The sequence below is a fragment of the Ochotona curzoniae genome, unplaced genomic scaffold (genome assembly GCF_017591425.1).
Source record: "Ochotona curzoniae isolate NIBS_2020 unplaced genomic scaffold, NIBS_Ocur_1.0 scaffold_2587, whole genome shotgun sequence".
In the NCBI taxonomy this organism is placed as follows: Eukaryota; Metazoa; Chordata; class Mammalia; order Lagomorpha; family Ochotonidae; genus Ochotona; species Ochotona curzoniae.
Window position 1 is genome coordinate 7787484 of NW_024467096.1, and position 10897 is coordinate 7798380.

General features: G+C 50.6%; 1 protein-coding gene across 1 annotated transcript; it reads left to right on the forward strand.

The window, feature by feature from the left end:
- Window positions 1–907: 907 nt before the first annotated feature.
- On the forward strand, window positions 908–9037 carry CPN2 (carboxypeptidase N subunit 2). The gene is made up of 2 exons (XM_041002571.1): window positions 908–1000; window positions 7403–9037. Exons 1-2 carry the CDS (start codon window positions 908–910, stop codon window positions 9035–9037), a joined length of 1728 nt encoding a protein of 575 aa, XP_040858505.1.
- The last annotated feature ends 1860 nt before the right edge of the window (window positions 9038–10897 follow it).

Sequence of the window (10897 nt, forward strand, 5' to 3'; positions counted from 1 at the left end):
GACCCGGAGTTCCCCACACCTCCTCCTTCAATCCCTACCCACCAGCCCAAGGGTTGTTTTATGCTTGCTTTTATGAAGGGGAGCAAAGTGAACCAGAGTGAGACTAAGTGGTTTGATCAAGGGCATACAGCTCATCAAGATTGAAGTCCCCAGACTGACTCTTAGCCACAGAGTAGTGCTGGATTGAGCTCAGAGCTGGAAGTGGGCCATTGGGCAATCAGCTGTATTCACTCTCATAGTTCATGCCACCCCCTGCCTTCTTAGTCCCTGCCCTTACAGATCAAGACAAGAAGGGGCTTGCACTGTACCTGAAGCTTTGAGTGTGAGAAGTGGCCAAGGCCAAGGATACATGCCCACCTCTCTGAAAGCCCAGCCTGTATGGGGGGCCTTCCATGGTCTGTCTTCCTGAGCTGACCATGCCACGTCTGTGGGTGTCCCAGGGCAGCTCTCACCCTGAGCTCTGTAAAGGTGGGGCATGGATGTACCATCCCACCTTTCCTCTGCCTAGACAGGCAGCATTAAGGTGTGACAGTGAACATCCTACTGATGGTTGAACTCATCAGGCATGATCCTGGCTTCTGCCTTCTGATTTGTGTGCTCATGGGCTGGTCAACTGCAGCCTGGGAAGGTGTTTGTGCATGAGCTTTGGGATCTGGAAGGTGAGGACAGAGCATCCTCTCTGCTCAGCTACTGGTCAGAGAGACTCCTTCCATCAATCACAGACACCTACACCTACATGGATTTGCCTGTCCTGGACTTTGTGTGCCACCAGTGCCACGGTCAGGATGCTAAACCTGAATGTTGCCACAGTGCATCCAAGGGATGGTGGATTAGATCACTGATACTGTGATATGTTAAACATAGGAAACAGGCAGACATTGTGGCATAGTGGGTAACGTTGTCGACCATGACACCAGCATCCCGTGTGAAGCCTGGTGTTATTTGCCTCGGGGGCAATAAGGTGCTGATGCAGTTGGGCGTGGCAGGTGCAAGCACGACAGTGGGTTACCCCATCCCACTTCAATCAGAAGCTACTGCTTGTCATCTGCTTTCTTTCTGTTGCATCAACAGCATATACAGGGCCAAGCTAATGCTCCCATCCCTGACTGGTGGCCAGGGGACCCACACTTGGCTGCAGCTTCTTTCTTTCCCTCATGCATCTTTTTCTAGATGAAGGCAGGGAAGTAGCTAGCAAAGCACTGAAGTGCCCAGCCCCTCCCTGCAGCTTCACCTGCGATGCAGTGCCACCCACCTGTGCCATCTTCCGCTCCTCCCACTCCACTCTTTATGCAGCAGAAAACTACAGCTTCTGCTGTTTTGCAACTTAAAATCAGAGCCAGGCAATAACCAAAGTAGGTATCAGCTGCATCCGCAGGGTGATCTTTAGCTGATGATCATGTCATTATAATAAGAGTATCGTGGCTGACACGCCGACTCCCATCAGGCACTCACACCGTGAGATGTCTGAGATTTCAAGAAAACAGAGAAGAAAGGGGGAGTCCGCAAGCCCTGACCCTTATGGTTATTTAGTGAAAACCCACCTCAACACCACTCCCTCTGCCTCCAGATCCTAAGGCGGGGTGGTCTTGAACCTCACTGAGGCAGCTGTCTCTTGTGCACGCCCGCCCTCCTCCTTGAGTGCACATCTTCACTTGGCAGGCAAATAAGTCTCATGTCTCTGCTAACTTTTGCCTACAGGTTGTCTTCAAATTCTGTCTTGTATTGGAGATGAGAGACTGGACCCAGCCACCCCGTGAGAAAGGGAGGGTTTACACTGTAATCCCAGTCTGGTGGCTCTTCCTGTGACAGTGTTTCCTTTCCAGCACCCAGGCGCCATGCCGAGGAGCTGACGGGAGGTGTGCATCATCTCAGACAGAATGTTCCTCCTCTCCTAGCTAGGCAGAGGAGCCCTGGGGAAGCCACGAGCCCTGGAGGGTCTCCATGGGGGATGGGAAAGGGCCTTTAGAAGTACAGTCATCTTCCCTTCTCTGGCGCTTCTGTTTCCATTGTTTCACTTACAGGAGGTCATTCATGGTCTGAAAATACTAAATAGAATATTCCAGAAATAAGTCACTTATAGGTTTTAAATTACTTGCTATTCTGACTAGCTTAAAGAAACCTCATGCTGTCTGGCTGTGACTCATGCCCCTGCAGCGTGTCTGGGTGCTAGGCACTCTCCACCTGTCAGTTGATTAGGACCTGCCTCAACGCAGACAACATCACAATATTTTAGTGCTTGTGTGTAAGTAACCCCTATTTGGTGTAACAGTAGTCCCACAATGCGTGAGTAATGATGGTGGCTGTTTGCATATGCTAAGAAGAATTAGTGGAAAAGTGAACTGTGGTATTGATATTTGTTCCTACTCATGGTTTCACATATCCACTAGGGGTCTTGGAACAAAGCCTGGGAAGATATGACATGACTCTTGCACTGTTTTGTAGCATGGAGAGCAGGAAGCAGATTTTCAGATGGAGGAAGCAGTCGACAGAGGGCAGCAGAGAGACTGTCAAAAATGAGGTGTGGGACCGTCGGCCTCAGGCATTGGAGCAGGATCTCCAGGTGTCTGGGGGCTAGGATGCTGGAGCCATTGCCTGGACTCCCTGAGGGACAGCCTTCCTTGCCACTGTCTCTGCTGGCATCCTTCCCTCGACCATAGGGCTCTTCTGCTTTTGACGTCCTTGTAATGAAAAACAGCCACTTTCAGAGGCTCCAAAGCTGCTTGGAGGAGGAGCAATATCTCTTGGCCACTTTTTTAACAGATTTTTTTAAAAGATTTATTTTTATTGGAAAGTTAGACATACAGAGAGGAGGAGAGACAGAGGGAAAGATATTCTATCCACTGGTTCAATCCCCAAGTGACTGCAATGGCCAGAGCTGAGCCAATCTGAAGCCGGGAGCCTCTTCCAGGTCTCCCATGTGGGTGCAGGGTCCCAGGGCTTTGGGCTTTGGGCTGTCCTCAACTGCTTTCCCAGGCCACAAACAGGGAGCTAGATGGGAAGTGGGGTGACCAGGACACAAACCAGTGCCCATAGGGGATCCTGGCAGTTGCAAAGTGAGGACATTAGCCACTATGCTACTGCACAGGGACCCAGAATTTTTTTTTTCAAGAAAATATTTTATTTGTTTCTATTGGAAAGGCAGGCTTACAAAGAGAAGGAAAGAGAAAGATCTTCCATCAGCTGGTTTACTCTTTACATGGCTGCCACAGCACAGTTGAACTGATCTGAAACCAGGATCTTCTTCTGAGTCCTCTATGTAGGTGCAGGATCCCAAGGAACCTGGACCATCCCTCACTGCTTCCTCAGGCAATAGAGAGCTCTGGGTCAGAAGTAGAGGAGCGGGGACATGAATCCAGGCCTATATAGAACTGTCTACAGATATGATAACTTGTTGAACACCACACCAAACCCCACTGTAAGCTGTTTTTAATTGGAGAGTTGTTGTTTTTTTGTTTGTTTGTTTCCATCAGTAAGCTCTCTGCCTCATGTGTATGTAACATGAGGAAAGCACACATGGAATCTGTTTAGATGTTGACTCCAGGGCCTTTCTCCAGTGTTAAGTCAGTAGACAAGGCTACGTACTCAGCCCCTTGAGCTGAGGTGTTGGGTGGTAATTCCTGTGCCTCCTTAACTTCATTAAGATCTCTCATGGCAATTTCTGATTTTCTAACCCTTTCCCTGAAACTACTGTCATCAAGGACCATTCAGTAACTGGGATCTCCAGAGATTCACTCTGTAGATCATGTCTTCCACAGTGAGCCGGCTTTTGAGTATTTCTGATGGATTGAGAACTCAGCAGACTTTGAGAGTTAGTATGGCTCACCTTTTATTTTATTTTATTTTTTTAAAGATTTATTTTTATTATTTTTTTTATTGGAAAGGTGGATATACAGAGAGGAGAGACAGAGAGGAAGATCCTCCGTCCCTTGATTCACTCCCCAAGTGAGCGCAATGGCCGATGCTATGCCGATCTGAAGCCAGGAGCCTCTTCAGGGTCTCCCACGCGGGTGCAGGGTCCCAAAGCCTTGGGCCATCCTCGACTGCTTTCCTGGGCCACAGGCAGGGAGCTGGAAGGGAAGCGGGGCTGCCGGGATAGAACCGGCGCCCATATGGGATCCTGGGCGTGCAAGGCGAGGACCTTAACCACTGCGCCACTGCGCCGGGCCCTAGTATGGCTCATCTTAAAGGAGAACCTGGCATTTGAGTAGGCCTTCTCTTGTTGGCCATTGGTCTCCTTTGATCTTAGAACCCCTTGAACCTGATGTGGAGTTTGAACATAAGAGATTGGCCTGATTTCCTCTCCCCAAATTGTAGTAGCAGCAGCTGCTCTCAGCTCTCAAGTATCCGGGCCATCCTGTGGCCACTGAGTCCAGCTTTTTAGAAAATTAGGCCCTTGTGGCAGGAATGGGCTCAGTTTTGGGGTGGGTACACACAGGGACATTCTTTTGACTTTTAACTATATACAGGATGAAGGATTTTTTCTAGGTTAGGAGTCCCTTGAGCAGGGGACATGATTAAAAAAAACCCAGCAACAACAAAAAAAAGCAAAACAAACAAGCAAAGAAAAAAAAAACACTACCCTTCACCCTTTGAAAAGCCTCAGGTTGCTTTCCTGTGCATTCAAGTGAATCAGTATCAGGACCCTTTAAGGCCTCATCTAGGGATTTGGCTGACAACCCAAACCCTGGAATCCAGATCCTGCAAAAGCCTACCATGCCCATTAATGTTGTTTTTTTTTTTTTTACTGTAATGGGCTTACACATAATGTACATTCCTTTCATTTAAATAAGAGTGTGTGATTTCTTAGGCCAGCATTTATGCTAGGTAAGCCACCTCTTGTTCAGAGGTCTGGGTTTCAGTTGGGACAACTTCAAATCCTTCTCTCCCTAAAAAAAGTCTAAGACTTAAATGGCATTTTCATCTGAGTCCTTCTGAGAAAGATTGTGGGTGAGGATATTGCAGAACAGGCCATTTTTAATGGAAGCTGTCCAAGATAATGAGGAATATCAGAAAGGCATTGAGGCAGAACTGTCCAGCTTGTGCATTTGAGTCATATTTCATGACAGATCATTCTTCTCAAAGATAAACAGATACTAGGAGTCAAGTATAAGGGTGTATAGAAGAAGGCATTTTGCAGGTCCAGGACTGTGAACCAAGACTTGCCTTTAGGGATCTTGGCTGGGATAGTATAGGGGTTTGATACAGTAGGATGAAGTGGAATGATAGCCTCATTCATGACTCTGGATCCTGACCACCCTATGCATTCTATGTGGTTCCAAAACTGGTAGAATAGAGGTATTGCAGAAGGAGTGACATGAAACCAGGATTCTATAATTGAGAAATTCATCAACCAAAGGTTGGAGTCCCTGGCTGCCTTTTGGCTTTCAGTGGTGTTGGCGTTGGTGAGGAAGCTCTGCCTTGTCACTCAGGAGGACAGATGGAGACACTGTACATAGTCTACCCAGGTTTGCCTGACCCCAGACCCGAAGCTCTACTTGCTTTCGGGTATCAACAGGAAGATCATGCAAGTTGGGTCTTGTCCTCCTTGTACTCTTTAGCATGATGATGAAATGTTTAGATGTAGGGGTGGTTAAACAGGGACAGGTGGTCAGGGAGGATTGCAAATCCCCACTGAGTAAATGGGTCAGATATGCTGGCATCACCACAACCTGATGGGAGGTGAGGACATTTTCTGACCGGCAAGCTAAAAGTCAAGTGTATTGTCAGCGGTGGGACTTGCCGTCAATTCTGGTAATGATCAAGTCTGAGGACAGGGGTCTCACTTGGAAATTTAGAACATTGCAAGCAGATCCCATAGCAGTAGAATACTGAGATTCTTACCCGAGACACCAGAGTCCCTTGGGACTCCAGGAGTGACAATCACAGGGGTTGTGACAGCTGCCTAAACTCCTGGGCCCCCTCCAAACTCAGCTAAGGGCCTGGGGGATAGGAGTCCTCCTCTCCCTTCAAAGCCCAGGACCACCCACTTTCCAGGAACCCTGGTGTTTACATTGGGGGCAGGGCCCGGGCTGGCGTTTATGGTTGGGGCATTCCCTGTGCCAACACCATGATTTCCATTCCTGAAACATCCTGTCTTAGGCTTCTTGTGCATGGTTGCTGTTCCTCTGGGTTGGCCCTAAGGTGACCGAATGCAGGTTGTGACTAATTTCTATTTTCTCTTGATATCTAGGGCTGACTGATGAAATGTGTACTGAGTAAACATGTCCTTTGGTGTAGGAGTGGTAGTCTGTGTTAGTATATCCTTTTAAGTACCTATCACTTGGGGGTAGAGGGCTGGCTTGAGGGCAGAACTCCTCAAGTGGCTGCAAAGGTCAGAACTGAGCCAATCTGAAGCCAGGAGCTAGGAGCTTCTTCCAGGTCTCCCACACAGGTACAGAGTCCCAAGGTTTTGGGCCATCCTCTACTGCTTTCCCAGGACACAGACAGGGAACTGGGTGGGAAGTGGAGCAGCTGGGACACGAGCCAGTGTCTATATGGAATCTTTGCGTGTGTGAGGTGAGGACTTCAGCCACTAGGCTACCCAGGATCATATACTTTTTCATTTCAGCTGCCAAGCAGGTTACCACATTGTTGCAGGGTTCTGAATCTTCCTGATACTTCGGATAGCTCCAATTAGGGTGTGTCTGTGGGACTCCTGGGCTCCCATAGCTTAATGGCCGGGCAGCTGAACCTCCAGGAAGTTTGCACAGACTTGGATTTCACTGGGTCCAGATAGACTGCTTTTCTTGAGGGGTGCAACAACTGACTTGGAGAATCTGTAGGTTCCCCCAGGCCAATTTGGAGGTCAGTGTTAGGGCCTGAATTCCTCTGAGTTTGGTAAGGCTTTCCACAAACCTCTCTTAACTTTGGTTTACATTGCCTTAAGTCAGCCATGGGGCAAAAGGGACATTCATCTACTTGTCCCAGTACCTTTATCAGCCACCTCTCTCACAAGATAAAACTTACTTGTCCTGGATGGGGTGGTAGCAGTATGCATTGCAAGTGACCCCTGCTTGGCTGTCTCTGGCAGAAGGAAGCAGATTGGGTCACAGGGTGGAGGTGGTGGGCTAGTGGGGAATGAAAGAGAATCCAGGCCTGATCCATCATCCCCCATGGGTGGTTCTGGTGGTGGGATAAGCTGAGCTCGAGATGCTGGAGACCTGGGGTGGTGGAAGGGGCCACTTCACAGTGGGTTCCTCAATCCTCTCTGCTGCTCTTGTGAATCTGGTATCTCTACCTTATTATTTCCTCTCATCTTTATTATTTTCTTTCTTGTGTGGCCTTTTGCATTACTGTTTCTTTTGTTAGCTTTTTGAGCTGGGGATGTAGTTCACTTACTTTTGCAACGTAGAGGGCTAAGCCATGACATGGTCTGCTTTCTCTCCCTCCTGGGATCCAGCAGATACTCCTGGGAGCCTGTCTACATTGGGCCTTGCTCCTCCTACTCCTTGCCAGGCCTGCCCAGCCCTGCCCTGTGGGCTGTGACTGTTTCAGCCATGAGATGTTCTGCTCAGACACAAAACTGGCTGCCATTCCGCCAGACATCCCACCGTATGTCACTAATATTGTCTTTGTGGAGTCAGCATTCACTACGCTGGGCACCAGGACCTTCAGTGCCAGCCCCAGCCTGACCAAGGTGGTCTTCCTCAACACACAGCTGCATCACTTGGAGCCGGAGACCTTCGGGGGGCTGTCCAAGTTGGAAGACCTGGAGATCACCGGCAGTGCCTTCTCCAGCCTCAGTGCCCGCATGTTCTCCCACCTGGGCTCACTGGGCAAGTTCACCTTCAGCTTCAACAAGCTGAAGGCCCTGCCTGATGACCTCTTCTGCCACATGAGTGCCCTGGAGGTCTTGCAACTAGAGGGCAACCAGCTGCAGACCCTACCCGAGAGGCTCTTCCAGCCACTGAGACACTTGAAGAGTCTCAACCTGGGCCAGAACCTGCTGATGCGGCTCCCCAAGGGGCTGTTCCATCCGCTGGTCAGCCTGAGAAGCCTGAGGCTGAGCAACAATGCCCTCTCGCATCTGCCACCAGCTTTGTTTGATGGCCTGGACAACCTGCAGGAGCTCTTCCTGGACGGCAATGCCATCTCTGAGCTGGCCCCGGCCATGTTCTCACGGCTCTTCAGACTGGAGACACTGTTGTTGCAGCACAACGCTCTCAGGCACCTGCCACCAGCCCTCTTCTCCGCCCAGGTCAACCTGACCTTCCTGGACCTGCAATACAATACCCTGCGGACGCTGCCCCCTGGCCTCTTTGCCCACACCCCACACCTGGACAGCCTGTTCCTGTCCCACAACCAACTGGATGCTCTTGCGGAAGACACCTTTGCTAACCTGTCGAGCCTCACTTTCCTCAAGCTGTCCCACAACGTCATCACCCACCTTCCCGCTAGCATCTTCAGGGATTTGCAGAAGCTGGGCAAGCTCTATCTGGACAGCAATAACTTAACAACCTTGCACCCGGCCCTCTTCCAGAACCTGTCTAATATGGAGCTGCTCAGCCTCTCCAAGAACCAACTGACCACCCTTCCAAAGGGCATCTTCGACACCAGCTACAACCTTTTCCATTTGGCCCTGGATGGTAACCCATGGCAGTGCGACTGCCACCTGGCTTACCTCTTCCAGTGGCTGCGTCAGTACAGCTACCAGTTCTTCAACATCCACACTTACTGTGCAGGCCCTGCCTATCTCCGAGGCCAGATAGTGCCTACCCTGAAAGAGGAGCAGCTGGTGTGCCCCGTCCTCTGGGACCGCTGGAGGTTCCTGGCTCCAGGGCAGGATGACAGAGATCCAAGGGGTGGCTGGGATCTGACTATGGAGGGAAAGGATGTGCAGAGCAGGTGCACTTACAGCAACCCCGAGGGCACCGTAGTGCTAGCCTGTGACAAGGACCACTGCCGCTGGCTGCAGGTGCAGCTGTCCCCCAGGCAGGGCTCCCCAGGGCTGGCATACAATGCCAGTCAGGAGTGGGACTTGAGGTCAAGCTGTGGTTCTGTGCGAGTCACTGTGTCCATCGAGGGTCTGGGGCCCTAGGAGTCCTAGGTGGTTGCATGGGTGCTGGCAAGCTGAGGCTGGAAGCTTTGTATTTTCTGATGTAAGGCAAAAGGGGTGTGGCCCCAGGGCAGGGGAGGGGGTGGTCAAGCCTGTTCCACCTTTAACATCCCCTCCCCAAATCTGAGTCCTCATAAGGCCACCGTTCTGATTCCTCTCCTGCTTACAAAGCCCCTGGAAAGGGGCAGTCAGGGTAGCAAACAGGCTAATCCTTCACCTGCAGTGCCAGCATCCTATTTGAGCACTGGCTGGAGGCCTGACTGCTCCATTTCTGATCCAGCTCCCTGTTTATGGCCTGGGAAAGCAACAGAAGATGGCCCAAGTGCTTGGGCCCCTGTACTCATATGGAAGACCTGGTGCCCAGTTTTGAATCGGCTCAGTTCCGGCCACTGGGGCAATATTGGAAGAGAATCAGCAAATGGAAGATCTTCTCTGTGTGTATTAACTTGGCCTTAAGAAAAAAAAAAAAAAGTCCCCGGAATGCAGCCCCACCAGGGGTCTGCAGAATAAAGAGCCTGCTCCAGCTGTGGTGTTTTCTGTCAGTTACTCTCCATCAGCCCCTCACTCTTGCCGCATCCTGCTCTCATAAGACAGTTGCCTGCTTCCGTTTCTCTCCCCGTGCGTCTATCCTTCACAGAAGTGTGGGGACAGGAGCTGAGGCAGCCAGAAGGAGCAGGTACAAGGTGTTGATGGGGGTTTGGGAAACAGTGGCGTCTTTGTGTCCTTGCCCCACCCGCTGCCCAGTGCTGTGTCAAGGAGACCCTGCCATAGGGAAGGCCAGCCAAGCCCCGGGTTCTAACAACACAAAGGCCCCAGAGGGCAACTGTGGCTTTTTGCATGTTGGCATGCCAGCTGCCAGGCAGCAGACTCCTGAGGAGATAGGAAGGGCTAAGCAGGGACATGGGTGGGTGGGATGCATGCCTGGGGGTCTTCGCTTTCTTGCAGTAGCAGACTGCAACTGTCCCTTTAGGACACCACACTTTGACCCACCCCTGGCCTCTGTCAGTCTCCTCAGACGCCTGCCACATGCTGGCTTCCTTGGTATGCTTGTCATCCCAAGGAGCTGTCTGGACAGTCTCCCCCAGCCGCAGGTTCACTCCACGCTGACATCCTCACAGCTCCCTTGAGGCTTTGTGCTTCCCGACTCTGCACAGCATCTGCCCATCTGGCAGCCACATGCTCTCCTGCCTGCCCTGCTGCTCTAACACAAATTGTCTTGCTCTTCCTCTTTGTTCCTCTTCTGCAAACCAGCAGGCTCAGAGGCATCTCCCCTCCCTTTTCAAAATTTTTCATTTATAATTTTATTTTCAATATTATTTACATAATTGAGAGGGATACATGCCCATGTGGGCCTCAGATTAGGGAGGAGAGGGTCAAAGTATGGAGGAAGGTGGGTGGGACATATATTTCAGTTCTTTCCTTTTTATTCACCTGGTCAGCTGGCAGGGAGCGAGAGTAGGCAACCACTCCTTGCTATCATCAGCACCCAGGGATAGGATGGTCATTTTAGGGCACCTTAGAGACCCCAATATGGGGAAGAATGTTCTGAGAGTATTACATGAGTGGTTTTGATAGATCTGAGATGTTGTCAGCTCTGTTGCACCAGGGTTGAAAAAATCTTCCCAAGGTCTATTGTCTGATCAAGTCCATCTCAGTACATCCACAGTTCAGGCACTTGCTGCAAAGCTTGACCAGGAAGGTTGTCCAACTGCTTCCTACTTTCCATCCTCTGATGAGGCACTTGAAGTCCCTACTGGCCTAGATGAACTGGCTTTCATGGCCCCTCCATGCATCTGGACATGCTGTCTGTTGCATAGCCATTAGCAACTGAGAAGTTGCCCA

Coding starts and splice junctions, on each gene's coding strand:
- CPN2 (XM_041002571.1), top strand. CDS start 908: ATGACACCAGCATCCCGTGTGAAGCCTGGTGTTATTTGCCTCGGGGGC. Junction 1,001..7,402: donor TGGCAGGTGCAAGCACGACA/GTGGGTTACCCC, acceptor GGGATCCAGCAG/ATACTCCTGGGAGCCTGTCT.